The 27,877-nt window shown below is 42.8% G+C and overlaps 1 protein-coding gene across 1 annotated transcript in view; it reads right to left on the bottom strand.

The window, feature by feature from the left end:
- CFAP46 (cilia and flagella associated protein 46) overlaps positions 1–27,877 on the bottom strand; it is a 132,491-nt gene that overhangs the window by 70,290 nt on the left and 34,324 nt on the right. The window contains exons 19-30 of the mRNA XM_084841931.1: positions 24,741–24,953; positions 22,524–22,743; positions 19,922–20,071; positions 16,724–16,831; positions 14,780–14,961; positions 11,916–12,047; positions 8,066–8,234; positions 7,678–7,762; positions 7,451–7,589; positions 3,823–4,006; positions 1,799–1,958; positions 795–955 (exon numbers count right to left, since the gene is read on the bottom strand). Of these exons, the coding sequence (XP_084698057.1) occupies positions 795–955; positions 1,799–1,958; positions 3,823–4,006; positions 7,451–7,589; positions 7,678–7,762; positions 8,066–8,234; positions 11,916–12,047; positions 14,780–14,961; positions 16,724–16,831; positions 19,922–20,071; positions 22,524–22,743; positions 24,741–24,953 (1,903 nt within the window). The remainder of the gene's footprint in view (positions 1–794; positions 956–1,798; positions 1,959–3,822; positions 4,007–7,450; positions 7,590–7,677; positions 7,763–8,065; positions 8,235–11,915; positions 12,048–14,779; positions 14,962–16,723; positions 16,832–19,921; positions 20,072–22,523; positions 22,744–24,740; positions 24,954–27,877) is intronic.

Here is a 27,877-nt window from a genome sequence, read left to right as displayed (position 1 = left end):
ATTATGCGGTACATTTTGAGATTGGGGCAGAGTCGGCTGGGGATCCACTGAATCCACAACCCCATCATTCCCCAAACATGGGGCTGGATTGTCTCCCTCAGCTATGCCAGCTTAGAGATGCTATAGCTAATTTTCCCTGCATTGGTTTTGAGGACGGTGGAATTCCAAAGAAATAAGATCTGCCAGACTGAAAAGCCTGGTGAAGCCTCCTGCCCCCAATGACACACGCGCGCACGCGCGCACACACTTCCCACCCTGGTTAGTGTGAGCCAACTGGGCTTAGGAAGTGGCAAGTGATCCATCCTTTCACACCCCTGACACCAGTTGGGACTGTACTCAAATTTACAAATTTTATATATGTTCAAGACCCCCAGTATACCATATCCTAGCAAATCTATGTTAGCCTATGATCTTTTAAAGCTTTGTTAATAAAGTTTGCCATTAAAATTAACACAGCTGAATTCAGTGAAAATAGTTTGATGCTGCAGACATTATTGTTCTTATAAGAATTATCTGAGGAGCACCATAATGTTAATTTTGCTTTAAATAAAACCTGCCCTAGAGAGGTTTTATTTTTGAACAGGTTAGATAATGTACAACATTTTGGAATGTAAATTATAGTCAAATGCCCTTAGGAAACACACATAATTTACTTTCATCAAAAACTATAGTGTCATAATCTTCTTTTCTGTATGATCTATGTCATTACACTTCAGGCAAAAGTTATAGAAAACCTGATACACTGACACAGAACATCTAGCTATCTGCTCATCACATTTAATTTGTCTTCTCACCTGCCATATGCGCATCACAAAAGCATATGCCATCAAACAGTGCTGCTCATGAGAAGGTGAACCATGTCCAGAAATAACCGCCATTACTGTATGAGCTCTAAACAAAGCTTCTAACTGCTTTATACTTCTTAAATCTCCAATCATAATTTTGTCTCTTGAATCTATGATCAGAAGTAAAAAAAAAAGTAACAATTAACAATCAGTACTGCTGAAAAATGGCTTTATAGAATACTGGAATAAGTACTTTGGACATATAAAATGCAATGGGAATTTTTATAATATGAATGAATTATTTTCATTTTATGTTCTGTATAATTCTTTTGTTCTGTAAATGTAACTTCGGAATATAATAATAATAATAATAATAAAAATGGTAGTAACAATTTTTGTAGCAGATGGTAAAAACTTAATCTAAAGAAGTATATTCACTGCAAATATACTTTGAAAGGACATGAGGGAAAATAACGCTATCAGGAAGACTACAAAAAGAAATCTAACTTAAAAATGTTTTTAACTAAACATCTTTTAAGTTAGACTCCTTTTTTGTAGTTAAAAAGAGTTAGGGCGCAATCCGATGGGGATCGGCGGCCATCTCCAAACTATCCAATGCAGAGCAGGAGAAGCTAGACAGCCAATTTTGGGAGGCAAAGTGGGGGAGGCGGCTGCTGGACGACACATAGGATGTTTCCTATCGGCATTTCCACCTTCCCCGTCATAGAACGCCCCTCGGAACGCCCCGTTTTCACCACTCCACGCTCCTCTTCCGAGCGTGGAGTGCGGGGCCATTCTGAGCTGCCTGCAAGGCAGCATGGGGTGGGGGGGAGGTCGGTTTCCAGAAACCAACATATCCTATGGCTGACTAGTGGCCATAGGATTGCTTCCTCCAAGACTTTAATTAAAAAAAGAGAGTTCTGCATGTCAGAAAGTAACAGAATTGCTAGAAGGAAAGCAAAACACAGAAATCATTTATTTAAGGCCATTTTTAGAATGATTTAAAAACATACCTTCCTCATTAGAGCTTTTTCGGACAGGTTTGAGGTACAGCAATATAGATATTGCCCAGTCCAGGTGTTTAATAGCTTCACTGAGAGGAAACTGGTTACAATATAGCCATTCTGCAAATCTTAACAGATTAGCAACTTTCTTTAATTCAGATTCTTTTTTCTACATAAAAACAGTGAATGCATTATTAGGTTAGCTGGTCTCGATAGAGATTTCTGATTCCATTTTAGAGCAAATAAACCTAATTTGAATATATAGCAAGAAACGCATTCATCTTATGCAAACTATGGAAATTCTAATCAAGGCTCACAGTTGTGAAACAAACCAACAAACCAAAACGCATTCAAGATATCCAGCAACAGTGGGCAGTATCCAATACTGCTGCTGCGCGTCTGCTCATTCCATTGCGCCAGCAGGACCCACCACGTGTGCAACAGGAAGCAAATGGCTCAAAAGCAGCTGCAGAAACACTTGTTTCTGGATTGGGATAGGTCAGTGGAGCTTCCTTCTGTAAGCTCTGCTAACCTGCCCCCTTCTGGAAATGAACGTTTCCGTTCATTTCTGGTTGCTTTTTTAAGTGCTAGCTCCCTGTTGCACTACAGTGGGTCCCACTGGCGCATGGGAAGACTTGGATAGTGCTCAGTATTTCTAAATAGGGCAACATATAGGGCATATCAGTAAGACATTTTAAACGTTTCTTTCCCGTTATTTCTTACTGTATTTTGCTGGAACAAAATACAGAAATGTGAAAATGGAAGCTACACTATGAAAATAACTTATAACAGGAAATAGGGATAGTACCATAAATCTTAAGTCCAATAGGTATATAGTTATAATGTTTAAATGTCTGAACAAGAAATTATTCAAATTTTTCTAAACAGATATATTTAGGGAGCAATCCTATGTCCCCTAGGCAGCATTTGGGGTGGGTGGGGGGTGGCATAGGATTGTTCGGTTTCCTAGCTCCAAGCTTGCAGACAGGGCTTCGAGCTCGGAGCCAGGAAACCACGCTCCTCACCCCTCCCCCTCATAGCTGGCATGGAAAGAGCCACGCTGGCTGCCTTTCCACACTCCCAAAACAGAGTGCAGAGATGGGGAAAAGGAGGCATTTCCTGGGGGCAGGGAGGAGACTGGGGATGTGGAGCTATGGGGTGTCCCCAGCTGTCCCCAGCCTCCTTCTGTCCCCTTCCTGAAGCCTTCACTAGAGAGGCGAAATCACCCGTCTAGCTAAAATGCAGAGCAGGATGCTTACAAGTACCCAGGGTGCCTCCTGCTCTGCACTGGATACACGTAAGCCTCTGCATTTGGAGTACCCAGGGCGCATCCCACAGGATTGTGCCCTTAAAGTATCAGGAGTTTACTGAAAGGGAAGTGAATTACAATAAAGGGGAAAATGATAAATATCACTGTCAAGTGTTTTGGATTTGAGAACTGCATTTGAACATCCAGTTTCAGAAGCCTCTAAAAACAGGTAGTCCAAAGCTGTCTTCAAGATGGTTAACAAAACCAAGATATACTTAAAGTTCCTGGTCATCTTAGAAACTGTCATTACAGTACAATGCTAGGCTCCTTGGGAAAGTGGGTGAGGGATCACAGGATGCTGCAGACCACCCTCTCCATGGGTAAAGAACTCCCCAGTGTAGGAGTGGAAAGCTCCACTACTGTCACAGCTCTACCATCACTGCTCCAACAGTGTTGGGGCCAGGAATGGGGCATTCTGAGGATGTCAGAAGACGTCATGGATCCACAAGACTATATGCCCCCTTGTTCCCCCAAGACGCCCAAAACAATGGGCAGGAACGATGTGTGATTAATTTCTGTTCCACAAGTGTCAGTGGCAGGGAAAAGAGGGGGGAAAAGAGGCTAAACGTGCCACATATGTGACAAGTAGTCTTCCGCTCTGACTAGCAGCATTTTGGAAGTAGGACATCCTCTCCCACAGATTTTCTCTGTAGGATTCATCTGTGAGAAATTTAGAAATGCACATCAGTAATATTATCTCAAGAAAAAGAAGACAGATGCAGACCTGTAAGACTTCAATTGTATTCTGGTAACAGGATAGCTGTCCCACAAGATCTGAGGAAACAGATCCCAGTCGATGCCACATATGCGACATGTAGTCTTCACTTTCATCTCGGAATTTCTGAATTTCCATTATATAGCTACGTCCAAGTCTTGCCTTCACCATTACCATATGTTTAAAAATGGGACTATGAAACATGATTTGATAAAGTGAATATTTTTGAGTAGTTCAATATAAATGTTAAAGTGACATCTTAAGGCATCTTTTATTAAGTATTTTACAATAAGAAGTCAAAACCTCTGTGTTTAAGGCACGGCTATCTCCATGATCAACAGTAATTCATTTTGACCCAAACTTCAGTATGCAAATGCATAAGAAATAAAATGGTTCCAGTGTTGCATGGAGTGGAACTCTGCAAATTGTATGACTCCATGGGAGGAAGGTGATTTTTGCCAGTTCCTCTCCCAACTGCAGCCCCTTATGTCCCTGAAAATTTGCTCTGGGAGGTTGCTGAACCCCGCCAGAACAGTGTGTGAAGTAGCTGTAGAGGAAAGGAGGAATCAGTGAAAACTGTTGCCTCTCCCCCAGCAGGAAGGCTCCACTAGACCCCAGTTTCCTCCATCAATGGAAGGGTTAACAAAGGGTTAAATCTGAATCCAATCCTATCTTAGCACATTGTCTGCTTTTTGTATCTTGCTAATGAACAACTACTTTTACACAGACCATTGTGACATGTGACATAGTGAACACCAGTAATGACAGAAAAATGGCACAACAAGTAGTTAAACTGTTATTCATGCTCAAGATCCAAGATTTACTATGTGATGTATGATGTGTGCATGGGTTTATACATGCACAGCAAGGCTGAGTTCCCAACAATACTCTCATCCACTGACTCTGTGCTACAACACATTGCAACCTATGTTTTTAAACTTGGAAGCCACACTCTTAACATAGAATTAAACACACCTAAACCAGTGAAACTGCGAGAGTGTCTGAACTGTGGCCAATGTATAAAAATGATTTGAACTACACAAACTAACTTAACTTCATAGGTAACTCAACATCTTATGGTAAAAAAATGTATATGCATTAAGGGGATCACTTAGCTAAATTATCTGGGAAGCGAAAAAGATATGCTATGGCTACAATCCTATACCCACTTCCCTGGGAGTAAGTCCCGTTGAATTACATTGAACTAAATGGGACTGTCTTCTGAATGGACATATATAGGATTGCGCTGTAAAACTCTCGTTTGCCCCATTTATCTTCACCACGTTCAAAACTGCTGTTCTTTCCCTTATTGGCTGTGACCAAGACACTTGCAAGGGCTCCCCAGTTCTCAACTGTTAGCCCTGCTCAGGCTGTATTTTATTTTATTTTATTTTTTGATTGATTGATTGATTGATTGCAAACATTTGTATCCTGCCCTATATCATTCAGATCTCAGGGTGGTATACAGATAAAATCAATTTAAACAGTGTAAAAAATAAATAATTTAAATAGCTAAAACATATTAAATCATTAAGCTAGCTAATACCAATTTAAAATATAAAACAATAAAATAGTTAAAACAACGTGCAAACTCAGGTAGCCCTAAAAGTAGCCCTCAAAGGCTTTGGCAAAAAGCCATGTTTTAACTTGGCGCCAAAATGAAACCAGTGTCTGCGCCAATCAGGCCTCCAAGGGGAGGGCATTCCACAACCGGGGTGCCACAGCGGAAAAAGCCCTCTCCCACATCCCACCATAGTGTATGTCTTGCACGGATGGGACGCAGGGGAGGGCTCCTCCAAAAGATCTCAATCCTCGGGCAGGCATATATAGGGGAGGTGCTCCCTCAAATATCAAGGTCCCAAGCCGGTTAGGGCTTTAAATGTCATCAGTAGCACCTGGAATTCCAACCCAAAGCGTATTGGCAGCCAGTGCAATTCCTTTAAGACCAGTGTTACGTGATCTTTGCGAGACGTTCCGTTCAACAGTCTAGCTGCTGCATTTTGCACTAGCAGCAACTTCCAAGTCTTCAAGGGCAGTCCCATGTAATGTTCATTGCCGTAGTCTGATTGGGAAGTTACCAGTGTGTGCACTACGGTGGCTAGGTTATCCCTGTCCAAGAAAGGCCGTAGCTGGTGGATCAGCCGAAGCTGGCCCCGAGTACTCCAAGCCACGGAGTCCACCTGGAGCTCCAGTGACAGGGATGGATCTAGGAGTACTCCCAAGCTATGCACCTGCTCCTTCAGGGGGAGTGCAACCCTGTCCAGGACAGGTCGCTTGCCCAATTCCCAGACTTGGGAACCACCAATCCACAGAGCTTCCAACTTGTCAGGATTCAGCTTCAGTTTATTGGCCCTCATCCAGCCCACTATAGCCTCCAGGCACTGGTCCAGCACCTTCACCACCGCAGCTGACTCCGACAACAAGGAGAAGTAGAGCTGACTATCATCAGCATACTGGTGACACCCCACCCCCAAACTCCTAATGACCTCTCCCAATGGCATCATATAGATGTTGAACAGCATGGGAGATAGAACCCTGTGGCACCCCACAGCTTAATAGCCATGGGATAGAAAAAGAATCCCCCAGTACCACTCTCTGGAATCAGCCCCACAGGTAGGAGCAGAACCACTGTAGCACAGTGCCCCAACTCCCATCTTGTAGAGCTGGTCCAGTAAGATACAGTGATCAGTGTTATCAAAAGCCACTGAGAGATCCAGGAAGATCAACAGGGTAATGCTCCCCCTGTCTTTCACCCGGAGTAGGTCATCAGTCAAAGCAATCAAGGCCGTTTCAGTGCCATACCCTGGCCTGAAACCAGACTGAAATGGGTCCAGATAATCAGTTTCCTCCAAGAACATCTGAAGCTGCCCAGCCACCACATGTACAAGCACCTTGCCCCAAAGGGGGATATTAGTGATGGCATGACAGTTCTCACATATCTCTGGGTCCAGGGAGGGCCTCTTCAGGAGAGGGTGCACTATAGCCTCTTTCAAGGTGACAGGCACCACCCCGTGACAGAGTGAACCATTTACCACTCCCTGGACCCACCCAGCCAATCCACCCCTGCTAGATCGTATTAGCCAAGATGGGCAAGGGTCAAGCTTACATGTGGTAGGACAGACTGATTCAAGCATCTTGTCCACATTATCAGGCTGCAACAACTGAAACTGAGTTGTTTCAGATACTCTGTTACGCTCAAACAGAGTATCTAAATGCACGTAAGGGGCACAGAGCCATGCCTGTTGGCCCTGGCCCTGCTCATGCCAGCCCAGTTCCTGGCCTCCCTGCATTGAGCAGGTCTGAACGGGGCTTCTACTCATGCTTACTTGATAAATCACGATCCCCAATTAAACAGAGAATTCTACTTGTATTGAAACAAACATGAATAGAATCCCCCCGCCCCAGGTCAGAAACATGGAGGGCAAGTTTTGATATCCTGCTCAGGTATAACAGCTGAAAAGGGCTGTGTGTGGGTACTGGGGAACCACCCCCATGGAACATTTCTGTCTATGAAAGGATACGGACAGCCTTTGCACACCAGTGGTTTGGATGGCAACAGTGGTATCTAAAATCAACACACCCATGGTATACTACATTAAAAAAACACACCTTGGTATAAAGAGTCCAAACAACTTACAGTCTGTGCTTAGTTCGAGGGAGATTCTGAATAGCCTCATCTAACACTTTGAGGCCTGCCTCCCAGTCATTTTTATCAGCATACACTTGGAATAATAATACATACAGGAATGTCCTTAAGGTCAGATCCTCATCAGCACCTTTGAAATAGGTTAAATAATATTTAAATATTAGATGCAGTCATCTCAAAAAACCAAGAAAAATTAACATCATATAATGAAAACTTACCTGGAAAAAAATGCCCTTCCGATGAACTGCTGCTTTGAAAGTCTATTGTAGGCCACTGATGCACCTCTAACATATGTTCTGTTTCCTAAATAATGAGGGCAGTTGGTGGGAAAGAAAATCCATGAACATTTTAATTGTCAGTAATTCAGCTTTGACAAAATGAACTTTGATGTCATGTGGGCTAAGGAGTTACATGGATAGGGACATGGAGGGCTACATTTTTTATTTAAAAATTGCCCACCAAATCAGCAAATGCAGGTTCTCTTGGCAAGTTTCATCTAATTATATGAATTAACAAGGCATATTTCTGGTCTTCTGGTTTCTTGTTCTGAATTATCAGAAGAGAAAACACTCCTACTTGCCATGCATGTATTTATGTATTTATTACCTGCTTATTTTTGGCTTCTGATGCTTTAATGATGCTTTTGAGAATGACTTCAGTGGGCATTTTGAGCTGCTGCCTGTCTGCTGAAGAACCAATGAAAGGTAAGCAGGCGTTCCAGAAATGTCTAGCTGCTATCATAGCAAGACCAATGTCCCCTGCTTCTCCTGCATACCTAAGAAGGTAGAAAAACACAATAAAACCATATGCCTGCTGTAGCATATGGCAAACAAAGCTTGATGCAATTACAGTGAAACCAACTAGTATTCTCTGGGCATCCTTGGAAGGATTAGAGATCACATTTTCTAAATATATCAAGGGTTTCATCCCATTACAGGAAGTATTTCTTTTGTGTAAATGAAAAAATACCCTATGGAAAATGCCTACCTGTTCCCATTGTTAAATAACTTTCCAAGTGTAAAGAAAAATTGTGTATTATTGTTTATTACATTTATATCTCACCTTTTTCCTCTTGCAAGGAACCCAAAGCAGCATACATGATCCCCTCCTCCTCTCCATTTTATCCTCACAACAACCCTGTGAGATAGGTTAGTCTGAGAATCAGTTACTGGCCCAAAGTCACCCAGTGAGCTTCATGGCCAAGTGGGGACTAGAACCTAGATCTCCCGAGTCCCAGGCCAACACTCTAACCACTACACAACACTGGCTTGTGTGAATGGCTCAGAGTTTAACCTAGGGTTTTGATTTCAAAAATAATTTCCTATTGCCACTGTTTAAAAAACCATCATGACTACATATACATGCATGAAATTTCCGCAACCGTAATACTGAGAGCCAGTGTAGTGTAGTGGTGAGAGTGACGGACTGGGAGCCGGGAGATCCGGGTTCTAGTCCCCACTTGGCCATGGAAGCTCACTGGGTGACTTTGGGCCAGTCACAGACTCTCAGCCCAACCTACCTCACAGGGTTGTTGTTGTGAGGATACAACGGTGAGGAGGAGGATAATGTAAGCCGCCTTGAGTTCCTTGCGAGAGGGAGAAAGGCGGGGTATAAATGCAATAAATAAATAAATAAATAAAATACATATCGCTAATATTTTCCAACAGATTAAATACACAATTAACATTTGTAGATAATTAACCATTTCCAGTTTTATTATAATGATTACACTTTTTTTCTTCCTTTAGTTCTTACATAATGTGTTTAGCTATAACTGTATATTCATATAATTTATTATCCTGTTTTTCAACTGTGTTTCTTTCCCTCTACTATATTCTTGCTGCTTGTTACCATTCTCAACCATTATTTACACATTTTACATATGTTAATTCAAATAGTAAAGATTACACACACACACACAAACATACACATATTCATTCATTCTGGTTTAACAGGAAAACTAGAATGAATACATATCTGAAACCTTTCTTTTTCTGATAATACTAGGCCACTCTTTCTTAGCAAAAAGACAAATCTATCATAACTGGTAAACAATTCCTATTTCTGTTTTACATTTCCTACATGCTCATAGTTATAGCTTTTGAGGTATTATATACCATCTGGTCATCACTTCATAGAAGTTTTCCCTAGGTTAGTATGTTAAAAAAATAATGCTATATATCCAAATGTTTTCCCAAATGTCAGGATTTGTGGGATGACCTACATCTTGCACCCAATTTATCATGATTTTTTTTTTACTTGCTCTGTGTTGCAGTAATATTCCAAGAGTACTTTATAGATTTTTGACACTGTTTTTTATCACCAAATAATATCAATTTTCAGTCTGTTCCCTAAAATGGAAAAGTTGTTCATCTGTATATAATTTTGTACATATATTTTTATGTGAAAATATTTAAGCCATCTATCTATAGCATTTTTAATTTCCACATAGGTATTTAGTGGATGATTATATGCTAGATCTATACAGAATATGTTTCTTCCATAAATCAAATTTCCCCAAAGTTCCATTAGGATTGAAAGCTACATAGATGATTGTAGTTAGTGGACACTGAGCTCAATCTACTTTTATATTTATCCCCAAATAAGTGGAATAGTTAGGCTAGACTCAATTGTTTCCACCTGAAAAAAGTGGGATGGTTATAGGTCCACCTGAAAAGAAGTCAGATAGCATCCTATTCCACACTGAGCACTGATTCTATATTAATGATTGGTAAGCAATTTGAGACGTTAATTCCGGATCCAGAAGTACAAGAGTAGAACTGTTAACGCAATTGGGTTTTCCCAGCCCTCCTCCCCACTACAGTCCCTGCACCACCAGATTTCCACCAGAAGTTCTCCTCTTCCACTGTAGCACTTTGCCAGAGGATTCCCTGACCTTCTGGACTGTCTTTTGGGGGGTGGAAGACAGCTACAGTGGGGAGACAAGGCCAGAAAATTTCCCTTGTATGGATGTGCTTGCCTAGATCCAACACACAGAGTTTATATGGAGTTTGTTTTCATTTTCTGTTAAAAATATACCAAAGTAACTCACAGGCTTTTTGTTTAGTTGGTTGTTTTATATTATTTTGTAACTGTATATCTATTGTTTCCATTTTGTCTTTATTAATTTTAGAAACAGTATGATAATAATACTCAGAAAGTATCCAATGCTCAAGTAGACTTCATAGGATCTGCCACTGTCAAAGCTACAAGTTTTCCCCAAATTATCCATCATTCAAATAAGGAGGGCCGCTCAAGAGGAAATACCCCATCCTTTCCTCCCCACTGCAGCCTCCTGTTCACCCCAAAAGCATCTCCTGAGGGACAGGACATCCCCAGGAAAGGCCTAAGATGTGGGGTGTGGGGATTGCAGAGGGAGGAAGGAATCAGGAAAAATCAAGTGGAGGCAGCTTGTGAGAATGGGGTACAGTAAACCCTGGTTCCCAGCCAGCTGCCCTACATATATGAACAGCATACAATATTTTATCATCTCACTCCTAGATTTATTGGATTTTGTTTTCCAAGTATTTATTCCCTCTATTGTGCTTGTTTTATTGATATCTACAGGTTAATAAAAATAGTCTCCATTTTGCATATGGAGATGCAGGAGGATTTACTTTAACAGAGTCAAGAAAAACACTTAATGGCTGTGTTACATCATCTCCATTATCCTATCATGTTTCTTATTCATTAATGGCTGAGCCAGTTCATACTTTCAGTTACAAAAGCAATGATTCCTAGAGTTTCTCTGTGTGTTGTCAAAGAGCGACTTAAGTTTTCCTATGACTACAGAAAGCAAGAAAGATGCGTCCAAAACACTAAAGAACACAGTGTAAGTACGCCATTGGATTTGCTCATTAAATCTTTGTTTGACTGACTCTGTTTTGGTGGTCAGCACTGCAGTCACTGTGTTTGAGAGCCCACACAGGCTGGATTGACTACTCCAGGTCCTTATGTAGACATTATGCAAATATTTCAATCCCCTTGACAAATAAAGCAAATTGGAAGCAAATGTATTTGATGAGTCCAATAAAGAAACATACAGGCCATTCAAGAACGCATCAATATATTATTTTTACATAATGTTCAGTATATCCATTTATATAGTTTACTAACAGCACAATCCTATGCATATTTAGACGGAAAAAAGTCCTACAACTCCCAGCATTCCCTAGCCAGTATGGCTGGCTGGGAAATGCTGGGAGTTGTAGGACTTTTTTGTCTGAACATGCATAGGATTGCACCCCAAGTCACTACAAATAATTATATTCTGAAAGCACGCTATTATTTTCTTTATGGACAACATGAATATTTTATATGGGTAAAAATCCTGATAGGTTCTTGTCAATGTCTTCCAGTAAACAAATTTTGTATATGTCTGGGATTTATACATTTCCTACTTTAAAGGAATGTTAAAACTGCTTTAAAGTAACTTACTCCAGAAAATACAACATACCTTGCACTTTCAACAAAGGATTTTGATGCTGCCACACGCAAATGTTTTTTGCCAGCCAAGTTTTCCATCATACTCTTCCCTTGTGTACAAGCAGCAATGCTTAGCATTTCTTGTCTCACCATGTAATCATTCCTGTATACAAAGGACAAAAGCATTGCCAATTGAACTGTTAGCGTTATAGAACAATAATATGGCTTTCAATCTATCTGCCAACACAGAGCTTTCACATCCTCTGAAGGGTAGGTTCTATCAGTGGTATTTGTCAGAATCAGATTGTCTAAACTCAACAAAGTTTTAAATGTTCTGACTTCATGATATTAACATCACAACTTTCTTAATAAATAAAGAGCTGGACCTCATTCTATCAACGAATTTGTCATCATACCTACTGCTTTGTCCGCACGCTTCTTAGGGGGAAAACCTGAAGAACTGAAGTTGAAAGGGAATGATTAGGGGCCTCAGTCTCCTAGCCTCCTATAATAGTAACTGGGTGTTGAAGCATAAAAGATCAAGAGTGAAATTAAACCACCAGATTTCTATTTTATCCTCATTTGGTGATTATAATGATTATGGCCACCAACCCTAGCATCCATGCAGGACTAATGGAGGCCAAATTTGTGATGCTTGAAAATATGTAAATTATAGGCAAACATAATATTCACAATCTCCTAACATGGTTAGAAGATCAGCACTATTTCATGGGTTTGCATACTTCCTCCACCTCTCTGCTCTCTAAGTACTAAGCAATACTAGTTAACAATAGCCATGAACAATTTACTTTTATTATTTAAATTTATACCATGTTTCAGCCAAGAAAGGCTTTTTGTTGTTGTTAGAGCCAATGTACATGTAAGGTAAAAAAGGTAAAGGTAAAGGTGTCCCCAACCAGTCGTGTCCGACTCTAGGGTGCGGTGCTCATCCCCGTTTCTAAGCTGAAGAGCTAGCGCTGTCTGAAGATGCTTCCGTGGTCATGTGGCCGGCATGACTGAACACCGAGGTGCACGGAACACTGTTACCTTTCCCGCCGAGGCGGTACCTATTTATCTACTTGCAATTTCTTGCTTTCGAACTGCTAGGTTGGCAGAAGCTGGGACTGAAGACGGGAGCTCACTCCGTCACGCAGCACTCGGGTCTCGAACTGCTGACCTGCCGACCTTCCAGTCTGCAGTTCAGCGTCTTAACCACTAAGCCACCACGGTCCCTAACATGTAAGGTATGCAAGGCTTAAAACAAACCATTAATGGTAGAAGGAATTCATGCAGGTGAAGGGACTGCATGAACCTGTAGCAGTTTTGCAATCTCCTAAACCCTGTAGGAGATCAGACACATTGCAGCCTAACATGTTTAAAGAAGGGAAAAGCAAAGTTCTTCCTTGGCTGTTCCTTTCTCCATATTGCTACAGCAAACAATCCTCACACCATACTGGTATCTGCATGACCCTTATTCTGATGTTTAGCATGAATATCACGAGTGATTTTCATATTCTGAAGAAACTCAAAGGTTATTTCAATCATGAACCGCTCTGACACCTATTAAAATTTAATGTGTTAATTTTAGCTAGGATGACCGTTGATTTGGCCAATTCTGTTTTGCTTGTGGGGGAACATGAAGCATCTCAGTTCATAGGGGAAGTTCCTGTCCCTTTACATAAATGTCTACAGTAGTTTGGGGGCAGAAACAGCACATGACCATTCTGTACACCATCTGTAAAAGCCTAAAGTACCAGCCTGAAGTGCCAGCAGATTAAAGTTTAGTAGTCTCTCTGACCTGGCCTGAATGTTTGAGATGTACTCTACAGCTTGGGAGAACGGCTTCTGTTACAGCAATGAGGCTCAGATGCTGTAAATCCAGATTTTAAAAATTTATTCTTAATGAAGAAAAGGTCATCTTTAAAATCAAAGTCTCAGTGTAAAATTTGGGGCCAATTTGCACACAACAGTAACCCAGGTTTGTTTATCTTTTTAAAACTGGATTACCACGAGTGAGCCACTGTATCTCTGCACTTGTGGGGAGTTGAGCATAAAAATAAGCACCTCCTCTCCACCTCCCAGTCTTTTACTCAAGACTGTTATGACTGGTTTTCATTAAAAAAATTGTCAGGGCAAAATTATTCACAATGAACACCACATATGACAATCAATATGATGCAACAATAATTATGTCCATTAGAGGTCAGTAAAGTTCTATTTTGTACATTCTGAAGAAAACTCTAAAAGCACTGTTTCCATTCCCCCCTCTCCACAATACTGATCTTTCAGTACAAAAATTCATAATGAATTATATTTATAAACAGCAAGAAGAAGTCCTGATTTGAAGGTGGATTTAAAAATGATAAAGAGGAGATGTTCTTGTTGTGTTATAAAAATGTTATAAAAGAAGAGTTCGAGAAATTGAGAAAAATCTGATTACGTCCATGAATGGACGACGGAACGAAAGGTGCCTGACAATCTGAGAAACACAGACAAAACGGATTTAACAAAATCCATACATCCCTAAACACTGGTAATGGCCCACAGGACTGCATGCTCCTTTTCTGTATCTGATCCCATCTCTAAAGTAAACGCAATTCCCAAGTTAACTCTGGTTTAGGGAAACATCAACACAACAATGCAGTTAAGGCTATCCAGATTCCCCGCTTAACCAGGATCCTACAGCATCTTCAAGCCCTGGTATTGCCATATTACTTAACTGCAGCTAAGATGGAAGGGGCGGGGGATTTGTTCTGGGGAGGGTCTGTGCAACCTGCAACTGCTCCAGATCTCTTATATGTAGTCTAGAGATCAGCCCTGCACCAGCCTCTAAGCCACGTTTAATTATGCTTAATGTTCCTTGTAAATCAATATTTATAAGTCACATCTACTTACATTTCCTTTTTCTTTGCATCACTGTTGCATGTCACTTTATCATCCAGTTCCAAAATCTTCTGAGAGCACGTCATCACCAGTTCATGGTCATGGATGGTGTGCGCAAAATGTGTAAGCCTGGTCAGCGTCTGAAGTTGTACGAGTGAGTCTGGCCAGCTGCACTCTAAAGCCATTTTCACCAACTGCAGATAATAGTTGGATAAGAATATTTTCCTGGGTCCACAGTGTCAGCATTTAGCACTTTCAGTCTAAAGTATTTTAAAAATTACGGTCCTGAAAAGAATGGTCTTGGAGCACCTGGAGGACCTGTCTGGAAACTTGTGATGGCAGACCATTGAGAGCTCTACACGGAGGGGGCAATCCTGTGGCCGCTAGTCAGAGGCTAGATGGCCACAGGGTAACTTGTTTTCCGGAAACCAACCTCAGAGCCCGTGTTCTGAGGTCGGTTCCTGGAGAAATGACTCCCCCCCCCCATCTGCACTGCCTTAGAGGCAGCGCAGAGAAGCCTCACGCGCCATACTCGCAAGAGGAGTGCGGCACAGTCAAAAAGGGGCGTGCCTGGGGGCGTTTTGGGGTAGGGGTGGCGGAAATGCCTGTATGACACATCCAACATGTAATACAGCAGCCTCCTCCCCCACTCGGCCCCCACGCAGCTAGACAGCCAAAATTGGCTGTCTAGCAGAAAATGCAGGGTGGCTGAAGCACAGAGGGAACAATCTCCTCCGTGCTTCTCCTGCCCTGCATTGGATGGGTGGTCGCCTCCAAGTTCAGAGGCAGCCACCTATCTGCATAGGATTGCACCCTTAGGTATTGTTCAAAACTAGTCAGGCTTGCTGCGAATGCACTTGACTGGCTTAGCTGATTGTAGAAAATGCCTAGTGTATCGTTTTCGTTATATTTATTTTACTGTTTAGATTAGGTTGTTTTAGATGCCTGTTTGTGCTGTTTTATTTTGTTTTGCTTGAGATTTTATATTTTACTAGCAAATGGACCTGGCTTTACACGGGTTGAATAGCCTTTAGGCTGATACAGCAAGATCTTCGAGCAAACTTATGCAGCTCTCCGAGTTGGACACACTGGGTAGGATCCAACAGCACCCTACTGCTGGCGGTGAGCACTGCTGGTTCCCGGCACGTGCGCAGCCCCTACCAGCGGTGGCAGTGATGTAGTGCTTCCAGCAGCAATCCCCCAAATGACTGGAAATGCACGTTTCTGGAAGGTCACGTAGTAAATCGTCACGTAGCCTATCACGGGGACGTGTTTTTTTTTTACTTTTTATTTCGCGGCCGGGCGAGGCGAGGCACCTCCTCCCCGGCCTGAATTTCGGCCGAGCGAGGCGGGAAGCCTCCCCCCCGGCCTGAACTTCGGGGGGAGCAGCGAAGCGCCTCCCCCCCACCGCGAAGCAAGCTGCGAGACCAGGTAAGTGACTTTCGTGCACCCCTAGCCCCAAGTGGCTGACACTGCAGACTTCAATCACATTGGCACATTTAAATTTAATACCTTTTAAAAACAAAATGACGCCGAGGTGCAAACCCCTAGGATCCTCTTCGTATGCATGGCAAGTTTAAGGTGCCTAGGCTTCATGGTCTTGCTACCATGGCACTGATGGGCAGACAGGCAGGTACATATCATCTTTTATTATTAATTATTATTATTATTATACACCTTCATTAGTAATTTTCAATTAAATAATATTAAATTATTTGATGAGCCAGCTAAAAGGCAGGTGCTGAATCAACTAAACATTCTTTAATCAGCTGGTAGTCAATTCACTTTCTAAAGTTTCAGCATAAAAAGGTAAACAAATCCTTATTGAAACTCAGTTATCCAGATGAAATGCAAGTGTATATACAAATACATTTATTGAGCATAAATTTCAGTTAAGGTGTATTCTGTTAACAGATAAAATATGTGCATGAAGTAAAAAGAAAAAAAAAAACGTACATGAGGCAAGCTGGGAAGTGAAAAGTCCATGAGACCCAAACCATTGCATGAGTACATTTCCAGACCAATAAAGACTTTTGCCATGGGACTGGACCCTTCATCATTACCCTGAATAGGAAGAAACATCAAGAGTTAGGTTTTTTACAGATAAAAATGTGGTGGGTCCAGTTGCTGCAGAACCACTGGAGCATTCTAAGCCCTCCAGTGGGGTCTTGGCAAGGCACTTTGCAGATAAAATTGATTGGATTAGGAGTGTTATTCCATGCGATGTGGATACAGTTAGTGAGCAAGAGATGGTCTGTGGCAAACTGCTTTTGTGGGATCAGTTCCATCTTCTTCCTTCTGATGAAGTGGACAAGGTGCTTTCATCTGTAAGGCCGACCACCTGCTCATTATGAGCTGCAGAGAGAGGCTGGGTGAGGGGATCAGGGTGGTGGTAAATGCTTCCCTTGAGGAGGGAGTGATGCCATCAGCCCTCAAGGAGGCAGTGATAAGACTGCTTTTAAAAAAGCCCTCCTTGGATCCCCAAGTTCTGGACAACTTTTGCCCAGTCTTGAATCTGCCATTTTTGGGCAAGGTGATTGAGCAGGTGGTGGCGATGCAGTTGAAGGCACACTTGGAAGAAGCTGACTATCTAGATCCATTTCAGTCGGGCTTCAGGCCTGGGCATGGGACAGAAACGGCCTTGGTTGCTTTGGTGGATGATATGAGGAGGGCTCTGGATAGGGGCGAATGCTCCTTACTTGTTCTCCTCGACCTCTCAGCAGCTTTTGATACCGTTGACCACGGTATCCTCCTGGACTGCCTGGAGGGGTTGGGCATTGGAGACACCGTATTACGGTGGTTCTGGTCCTTCCTCTCCGGCAGGTACGAGAAGGTAGCACTGGGAGAGGAGGTTTCAGACCCTTGACCGCTCACTTGTGGGGTGCCACAGGGTTCCATCCTCTCCCCGATGCTATTTAACATCTATGTGAAGCCGCTGGGGGCCATCATCAGGAGGTTTGGGTGCGGTGTCATCAATATGTGGATGACACGCAGCTCTACCTCTCGTTCAAATCTTCACCAAGGTTGGCCGTAGAATCCCAGTCCAAATGTCTGGAGACGGTGAGTGGCTGGATGGGGAGGAATAAGCTGAAGCTGAACCCTGACAAGACCGAGGTACTTTTGATAGGAGACAAGAGGAGGTTGGGGGATGTTGACTTGGTGTTGAATGGGGTACGGCTACCCTTGCAAGACCAGGTCCGCAGCTTGGGGGTCATCTTAGACTCCCAGCTGTCCATGGAAGCTCAGGTGTCAGCTGTGAGCCGGACAGCGCTTTACCAACTCCATCTGATACGGTGGCTGCGCCCCTACTTCCCAACCATCTGCTCCCATCGGTAGTACATGCCCTGGTCTCCTCTCGTTTAGACTACTGTAATGCACTCTACGTGGGGTTACCCTTGAAGACAGTTCGGAAGCTGCAGCTGGTGCAAAACGCGGCGGCTCGCCTGATTAAAGGCAGCCGCTGGCGAGATCACATCACTCCAGTGCTGAAGGAGTTGCACTGGTTACCAGTTGTTTTCCAGGCCAAATTCAAGGTGTTGGTTTTGACCTTTAAAACCCTATACAGTTCTGGCCCAGCCTATCTCAAGGAGCGCCTCCAGCAACACCAGATAGGCTGCTCAACAAGATCAGCCTCAGATGGCCTTCTCTCTGTCCCATCAGCCAGGACAGCTAGGCTGGTGAGGACGAGGGAGAGGGCCTTCTCTGTGGCGGCCCCCACTCTGTGGAACTCCCTCCCTAGGGAACTCCGCCATGCCCCCTCTTTAATGAGCTTCCGCCACGCATTAAAAACATGGTTGTTCAGGCAGGCATTTGGGGTGGGCTAGGGTAATTTTAGAAATGTGATGTTTTTAATGTAAATTTTATTATTTTGAACTGTTTTTATTGTTGTACATTGCCCAGAGTGGCTGGGTGATCAGCCAGATGGGCGATAGATAGATTAGACAGACAGACAGACAGCTAACAAGGCATGCTATTGATAAGACAGATACTTTACATTATTTTGTAATCTGCATGCATAAATCTAATTTGGATTAATTCCTGCAATGTACTTTACTTAAACTAGGGCTCTACCCTTGCCTTCGTCTCAACATGTTTGCTTTGTTCAGGAATATTCTTTTGTGGAAGAAGATTCCATCATGTGACTCACCTGCCATCTGAAGTGATACTGTCAAAACAAAGACTTGCCACCTCATCTGCTCTTTGTGAGAATTAGGCCTCAGACTCAAGCGTACACATGTAGTCTTTCCCACCCTCTACAGCAGGGGTGACTAACTTTGAGGGCTCCGGGGGCCAATTTCAACCCACTGGGGGTCACGTCTCTGCTGTTACCATGGGTGCAGCTGCATGTGTACACCCACCCACACTCATACACATAAAAGCACTCACGTCCTCCCCCTCGACTTAGATCGCTGAGAGGGTCACTGATCTATCATGATCGGGGGGGGGGGGGCTTTAACCTTGTTTCGCCCCTCCCCCCCAATCCCAGAAACTTGGATCACAAGCAGATTTTGCTGGGGAACAGGCATGCAGGGGGAGTCATCCCCACACACCCACTTCCCAGCAGAATCAACTGATTCTGCTGCGAAATGGGTGTGCAGGAATGACTTCCCTTGCGTGCCCATTTCCCAGCAGAATCTGCTCCCACTTGATTCTACTGGGAAAAAAACACACGAAGAGTCTTCCTTCCACACCCGCTTCCCAGCAGAATTGGGCTCCTGCCAACCTGCCAGCTTTACCTAAAGGAGCCACCACGGGCAGTTCACTGCATTTCTATCCTGCACAGTGACAAAGGGGCTCCCTTTCTCAGTGTGCAGTGCAGAAAGGCAGCGAAGTGCCCATGCAGGGAGAGAGCAGCCTCTTCCACCATGGGCAGTTCCCTGTGTTTCCATGCTGCACTGGGTGAAAGTGGTCTGAGAGTCTAATGCAGGGGACAAGAAAGGCAAAATGACTGATATGCCAGCAACACACCAGGGGTGGAGGGGAGCCGGCACTTGACTAAGAATTAAACTGGAACCTTACAGGAAGCATAACGCGAGGTCCAGCGTCGTGGCGTTATTCTGCACTGAAATTGGACATTTATAAAACAAAGTACCCACACTTTACTTTTATTTTTCAAACAAATAGGTTCTTCCATATATTAGATAGAACTGATACCTCCTCATCAGATCCATGCCACCTCCCAATCTGATGCTGAACTAATTGTTTCGCCTTCACCCAAGTTGCAATGATCTGTTGACGCATAGCAATGGGCACCGGTTCATCAGGCACACTTCCATTAGGTAAATGCATGGCAAATTCACAAACCTAAAGAAGATTATTTTACAAATGTTGATACAGAGGCACTATTAACAAATACGGTGCTTTATCCTCATGCTGTCCTAATGTTACTACAGTTTGTATGTTTCTCTCCGCTCAGAATTAATGGTGGGTTTTATGACTTTGACAAATCAATTCTTGACCTTCGAGATGAAGCACATAACAAATGGAATTAATGAATAATTATGAATTGATCAAACTACTGTAAGACAAATAAGTTAAAAGGCCTGCCTTTAATGTTGAAATCTGTTCTTATTAGAGATTAGTAACAGACACGGCTTCACATAGGTTGGAAAATCCTTTACTTTCATGCAGTAAAATAGCCTTTACTTTGATACAGTATGTTCACACATATACATGCTACTAATTCACACACATCCGGGCTGCTTCGAGATCGCTGGCGAGGGAGGAGGCTGTAGCTATCAGCAGTAGTAAAGCAGTGATTTGAGCTACTTCAGGGTCACTGGAGGAGTGAGGAGGCTACAGTTTTCTCCCCACCCCAGAGACCCTGACCTGCTTTGGTGCCACTATTGGAGGTGGTAAAGCAATGATCTCTACCCCAGCCACCCCGACTTGATTACTGCTTTAGTAAAGCAGAGATCTCGCCAGTGTACCATGCTGCCAGTCTGCCATTGCAACTTTTTTGGTGACAAAGGCTGGAGATCTTGGGGGCCCACCAGAGGGTTTGGGGAACACCTGTGGCCTTTTTGTACACTTTTTGTACCCCATTATAAATGATGGGCAAACTTTTCAAAGCACTCCTTGGATTGACTTAGGGGGGAGCTGGGGGGAGTCAATTATCAGGAAAACTGCAAACATTCCCAAGCCAATCTCAACTATTCACACACACACACCACCTGTGTAAACTGCCCTTCTCCATCCCACAAAGCCATCCATACCCCCCAAACAGACTCTGCCCGAACTGGCCCTTGTTGTTAAAGATGTGTGAGCAACAGCAGCATGAGTGAAGAGGCAAAAATGGAGGGTTTCTTTCCCCCTTCTGTCCCATCAGCATGATGGAGCAGGGTGGACTATGGGAACTATAGTTCTTTCAAGGGCTCCTGCAATTGAATTACAGCTAACATAATCCAGTCTCCCACACTCTATTTTGCTAAAGAGACAGAGGGGAAGAAGGGACAGGTAAAGGGAGAGGGGAAAAGACTTGGAAAAGTTCACTAGCATTCCTAGTTCTTACTAGAAAAATTCTAATTATTTGCACCCTGAAGAAAGTTGTAAAAAGCAATAACTTTTCTTGCCACTATATCATTTCTGAAATGTTGATCAGATGGAAATCTGTGGATAATATTCAGCTATGGAAATATGTTCTTACATCCCTTGAAGAAACCTCTTACATGCATTTGGTTTTCTCGGAAATGGAAAGTACTTGGGCTCCCTGAGCATTGTGCAGGAAGTGCCATATTGTGTCACTTCCCATTTGGTCGTATGTGGGCAGTGATGTTCCTGCTAGGAGAAGATGAAGATACTCTGGGATTTCCCCAATTCAGTCCACACTTCAGTTCTCCATCAGCATGCAGAAACCAGTAGGCGTGCCCCAACCCTTGGATCTTGCCTGTCTGGTTACTGTGGAAAGGGTGTAGACCACAAAGAGACCATTTCAGGGAGGATGCCAGCTCATGTATGAACTAAAGGGTTATTTAAAAAGTGCAGCGTCTCACCATACGGCTCTGTGAGCAGTGAGAAAATTCGCCACTCAGTATATCCACTGCCTTATATTGCAGCTGCCATGTGCTACTTTTAATTGCTTTTCTGCTTTTGTGTTTTTGTAGAGTGTAACAGTGAATAGGATTTGCTGCAAGAAAAAGCAGCAATGATGAGTTTCCTAAGTTCTGCTGCCCTTTACCTCCCAAGCCAATAGTTTTTGTTTCCTGGTGCTTCATTGCTTCACAGCCTCACTCCTATACTGGGGAAGCCCCTTGCTCTTCTACTCAGCTCCTGAAGAGAAACCTTTTGTTTTACTTTTCATTTTTAAATTTCAACTTTAAAATTTATTATCAGTGGGTTAAATCCAACACTGTGCAAGCAGACGTCCTCTTGACCAATGGAACTTTACCTTCCCCTTCTATGGCTGTTGTCCCCCATGTGCCCCCAAATTTGCTCTGGAGAGAGGCCTGGGGAGCTGCAGGGAGAAGGGGCAATCTATTCTGCTGACAGATGCCATTCCGTTGGTGGATGGATACCGCTGGATTTCACCCAATAGTAAGAAGCATTTTCCTTGTCTTGGTCCCTGTCCCTAACATCAGTGTTTATATGTTTAGTGAATACTAATCTGAAGAAATATTCTCTGACATTCTGTGTTACTGGATTAGTGCACCAGCCCCTGATCAATACTTCCCACCCACCAGGTTTAAGAAGCTGTCCAGCCTTGATCTATAGAACCTATTCTCCATACAGAAGGCCAATTTTTTTTTTAAATGTGTACCTCAATGGCTGCTTTAATATCATGTATCCCAGCTGGATCCACAGATGAAGTTGGAGCAGAAACTGATTTTTCATACACTTTTGAAGCAGCCTTTTTACGTTTGATGGGGCCTTCTTCCGTCACCTTCTTTTCATCAGCTTTGGGAATCGGCGTTGGAATCCAAGGAAGAATTAGGCCCCGTGCCAGAGCATTACATAATGTTACTAAAATAGTAGTATTCCTGAACAAAAGCAAACAAAACAAATGGAAAAAAAGACTTACAAACATAGTTTTAGAAACAGAACAGAATATGGCCATGCATTAACTGTGCAATCCTATACATGTCTATTCAGAAGAAAGTCATATTGACTAAGTGTGCATAGGATTACAGCCTTAATAATTTTATTCTACAAAACAGCCTTCCTCAACGTGGTGACCTCAAAATATTTTGGACTACAACTCCCAGCATTCCTGACTACTGACATGCTGGCTAGGACTGATGGGGGTTGAAGTCTAAACCATCTGGAGGGCATGAGGTTGGGAAAGACTGCTACAGAAACTGAACTTCTATAGTAATATTAATGCCTGTTAGGGAGCAATCCTATGGCCACTAGTCAGTGGTTAGATGGCTATAGGATACGTCGGTTTCCAGGAACCTTGGAGACCGCACTCCGAGGTTGGTTCCCTGAGAACCGACCTTCCCCCCCTCCTGCACTGCCTCGCAGCCAGTTCAGAATGGCCCTGCACTCTGCACTCGGAAGAGGAGCGCGGAGCGGCGAAAATGGGGCGTTCCGGGGGGCGTTCTGGGGCGGGGAAGGCAGAAATGCTGGTACGGCACATCCAATATATCATCTGGCAGTCACTTCCCCCATTCCGCATACCCACGGCTAGACAGCTGAAATCTGCTGTCTAGCCACAAATGAAGGGCAGCTGAAGCACAGTGGGGATGATCCCCTCTGTGCTTCTCCTGCCTTCATTGGATAGGTGGCTGCTTCCGAGTTCGGAGGTGGCAACCTATCCCGGTAGGATTGCTCCCTCCAATAGTTAAAGATGGCAAAAATTAGCAGTTCAAATAAATAAAAATACATGTAGGATTAAAATGAAATAAGGGTGAATAGCACGCATAGAAAATCATGGATAAAAATATGAGTGTACGAATTGACTAGAATTTGAATATTAAACCGTATTTTTTAAAACAAAAACCTAAGTGAGCAAACCTGGGAAATTTCTCAAACATCATACAGTTCTTATTAGAATTCAAAATGTACCTTGCTGTTTTCCACCCACTTCATGTCGTGGTAACAGAGCTTTTACAACAACCTAAATTTTCACTAGCAGTTGTATGACTGAGGGTCTCTCTCATCTTGCCTCAGGTCCTTTCCAGATAATGCATGAAAGTGTGGGGATATAACTCATGTTTCTTGGCGGTCTTGGCCAAAAAGCATGTGACCGTATATTCCACTCCTGACATACAGTACTGCCTGTTATCCCTGTCTACTGTTACCAGGTTATACAACTGGCACCTCCACGTGATCCCTGCAAGCTTGCTGGCAGACTTGCATGTTGTCTATCAGGTAGGAGGGCTACCAAGAGACTGGACTAGGAAAAACAATCAATCGGCATTTCAGTAAGAGGAAAATTAGATTCGATTATAAATCAATCAGCCTTGCATAATAGCTTATATGCTAGCTAAATATATGTATGTATGTAACTGGCCTGCAGCCCATACCACAGAGGTTGTCTATGTTTTTACAAAAATATAACTTCTATAAACTTAAAAATAATGTATCAGGTTGACTTTAATTACTAACTTTCAGTGGACAACATGCATTACACCAGCATGCAACCAACCAACAAAATCTGGCTAAATTACAAACTATTCTGTATGTTGAAAAGGTGCTTCTGTAAAACATTTTCCTTTTCATTATAACACCACTTCATGGCTACAGACTACCCCATTGTCACGTACAAAAGCTTTACTTAAGTCACTTTTTAAAACTGATGCGAGTTGAATGGGTAAAACAGACAGAAACTGAGTGCAGGTTTGTTCTATCAGCTGAAACATGCTACTAATTACTACAATAAAAAATAATCCCAACGTCTTTTAGCGAACCTGAATTACAGCATGGTATAAGCAAAAATGATGGCATTAATAAAAAGAAATTAAAAATTTCCTTCCACTATAGTGTGCCTTAAAAAGGCAGGTGAAACATCCAACTGAACACTTTCAGAACTTACCCGCAATGCCCGGTATTCCTAATTGCACTGAAAAGAGTATGCAGGGGTTCAACCATTTCTCTTTGCCTTTTTGAAGTAATCAGATGCTTATTGTGATTTAAGACATACACCACAGTGTTATGTACAATCCAGGATTCATTTAACTCTTCTCCAATTTTGGCAGCCCGTAAAAAGTTTTCCATAGCATATTTAGATAACTGGTCTATCCAGGAGCTAAAAAGTTAACAATAAAGTAGGATTTGAAATCACCAAAAAGTGAGGAGAATAAAACACATAACGCATACATGAAGGACTTACTATCTAAGGAGAGTCATTCCTCAGGTCTCTGAAACACTATTCTTTCCAAATGCGATCATAAGGATATTCCATAGTTTGCAGGTGGCTGGGAGGGGCCAGGAGGGGGACTCTGTAATCAGATCTCCCCCACCAAGGACGGAAAGGGATTTCCACTCAATTTTATGGCCCCAGGTGTGTTTCCCTGGGACCACAGGATTGCTCTCTAAGAGATATTGTGACCAGTCTCTTGTTTTTCTTTCCAACAAATATTCTGACTATGAGTTGTTCTCCATTTGGTCTCCAGAATTTAGGAGCTTGTTGTCCTCTTCATGGATCACTGCCTTGTTGTGGTGAAGGGGCTTGCATAACTCAGTGAAGCCATAAGCTATGCCGTGCAGGGCCACCCAAGACGGACAGGTCATGGTGGAGAGTTCTGACAAAATGTGGTCCACTGGAGAAGGAAATGGCAACCCACTCCAGTATTCTTGCCAAGAAAACCCCATGGAACGTATCACAAGGCTAAAAGAGATGATGCTGGAAGATGAGCCCCTCAGGTCGGAAGGTGTCCAATATACTTCTGGGGAAGAGCAGAGGGAATTTCCAAGTAGCACCAGAAAGAGTGAAGTGGCTGGGCCAAAGCCGAAAGGACACTCAGCTGTGCATGTGTCTGGTGATGAAAAGAAAGTCCGATGCTGTAAAGAACAATATTGTTTAGGAAACTGGAATGTCAGATCAATGAATCAAGGTAAGCTGGAGGGGGTCAAACATGAGATGGCAAGATTGAACATCGACATCTTGGGAATCAGCGAACTAAAATGGACAGGCATGGGTGAATTTAATTCAGGTGGCCATTATATCTGCTACTGTGGGCAAGAATCCCTTAGAAGAAATGGAGAAGCACTCATAGTCAACAAAAGGGTGGGAAAAGCAGTACTGGGGTACAATCTCAAAAACGACAGAATGATCTCAGGATGAGTCCAAGGCAAACCATTCAACATCACAGTAATTCAAGTAAGAACCGGACATGGAACAACCGATTGGTTCAAAATTGGGAAAGGAGTACGACAAGGCTGTATATTGTTGCCCTGCTTATTTAATTTATATGCAGAGTACATCATGAGAAACGCCGGGTTGGAGGAATCACAGGTCGGAATTAAGATTGCCGGGAGAATTATCAACAACCTCAGATATGCAGACGATACCGCCCTAATGGCAGAAAGCGAAGAGGATCTCAAGAGCCTCTTGTTGAGGGTGAAAGTGGAGAGTGCAAAAGCTGGTTTGAAACTCAACATTAAAAAAACTAAAATCATAGCATCTGGCCCCATCACTTCCTGGCATATAGAAGGGGAAGAAATGGAAGCTGTGACAGATTTTATTTTCTTGGGCTCCAAGATCACCGCAGACGGTGACTGTAGCCATGAAATTAAAAGACGCTTGCTCCTTGGGAGGAAAGCTATGGCAAACCTAGACAGCATAGTAAGAAGCAGAGACATCACCTTGCCGACAAAGGTTCGTATCATCAAAGCTATGGTTTTCCCAGTAGCAACGTATGGCTGTGAGAGCTGGACTATAAGGAAGGCTGAGCGCCGAAGAATCGATGCTTTCGAACTGTGGTGCTGGAGAAGACTCTTACGAGTCCCCTGGACTGCAAGGAGGTCAAATCAGTCCATCCTAAAGGAAATCAACCCTGACTGCTCATTGGAAGGACAGATACTGAAGCTGAAGCTCAAATATTTTGGCCACCTAACGCGAAGAGAAAAGTCACTGGAAAAGTCCCTGATGCTGGGAAGGATTGAAGGCAAAAGGAGAAGGGGACGGCAGAGGATGACATGGCTAGATAGCATCACTCATGCAATGAATATGGACTTGAGCACACTCCGGGAGAGAGCGCAGGAGAGGAAGGCCTGGCGTGCTATGGTCCATGGGGTCATGAAGAGTCGGACATGACTGAACGACTAAACAACAACAACAAGCTTGTTGTAGCACAAGTTTAGTAATATCAGCATGTTCAAGCAAGGTATGTATGCTGATAGAAGAAAAATAGTAATTTTACATGTAAAATAAATAGATGCAAAAATAAAATAATTAAGACTTTCCCACTAGACACTTCTTCAGTGCAGAATTTTATTAAGCCATATACAGATTTCTAATTAATTTAATGTGGGCCTGCTGCAATTTAGCTTCTGCAGGATCTACAATGACAGCATCCCTCAGGACATGAAAGATCAGTTAACCACTCTGCCTTGTTTTTCTGGAAAGCTGAAATATGCAGCCATATAGCTCCAGACACCATACCCAGTGGCAGCAGTCATGCCCCATGTATCATATTTCATTTTTATTTAACAAATGCATATCTTCTTGGCTCCAAGTTGGTCTGAAACCTTTGCTGTTTTAATTAAAGAAGTAGAATCTATTTCAAAGGTCTTTATTTCAAGTTAAGGGTTCTACCCTTAAAGGCAGCCTAAAAATCATTTAAAAGAAATTAAAGAAATAAGTATCTATTGGGAAGTGCATAAAAAAGCAGTTGACCCTGATCAGCTAATCTTTTTACAAAGCATGTGTTTAAAAAGATGACATCACAGAGGCCAAGCCACAAGATCAATTTCTTTGAGTGGATTTATGGTAGTCTTTTTTCCTAAAAACTACCAGAAAGTAGTATTTTCAATTATCTTGCAGCAGGACTGACATGAAACAGGGTTGTGTGTAGAATCCAATATATGTTAGAATCACATGTCAACATAAATTCAATAATTTGGATTTCTGAGTTTTGACAAACTCATGCTGTCTTGTGACACCAAAGGTTCTTGAATCCTTCACACAACTCAGGTTCAAGTGGAATGAATCGTGAGAGAGCTGTAAAA

This window comes from Heloderma suspectum, chromosome 3 (assembly GCF_057233095.1).
Source record: "Heloderma suspectum isolate Gila_16-S chromosome 3, 16-S_ref, whole genome shotgun sequence".
Lineage (NCBI taxonomy): Eukaryota > Metazoa > Chordata > Lepidosauria > Squamata > Helodermatidae > Heloderma > Heloderma suspectum.
This window is presented reverse-complemented; position numbering and strand designations above follow the sequence as displayed.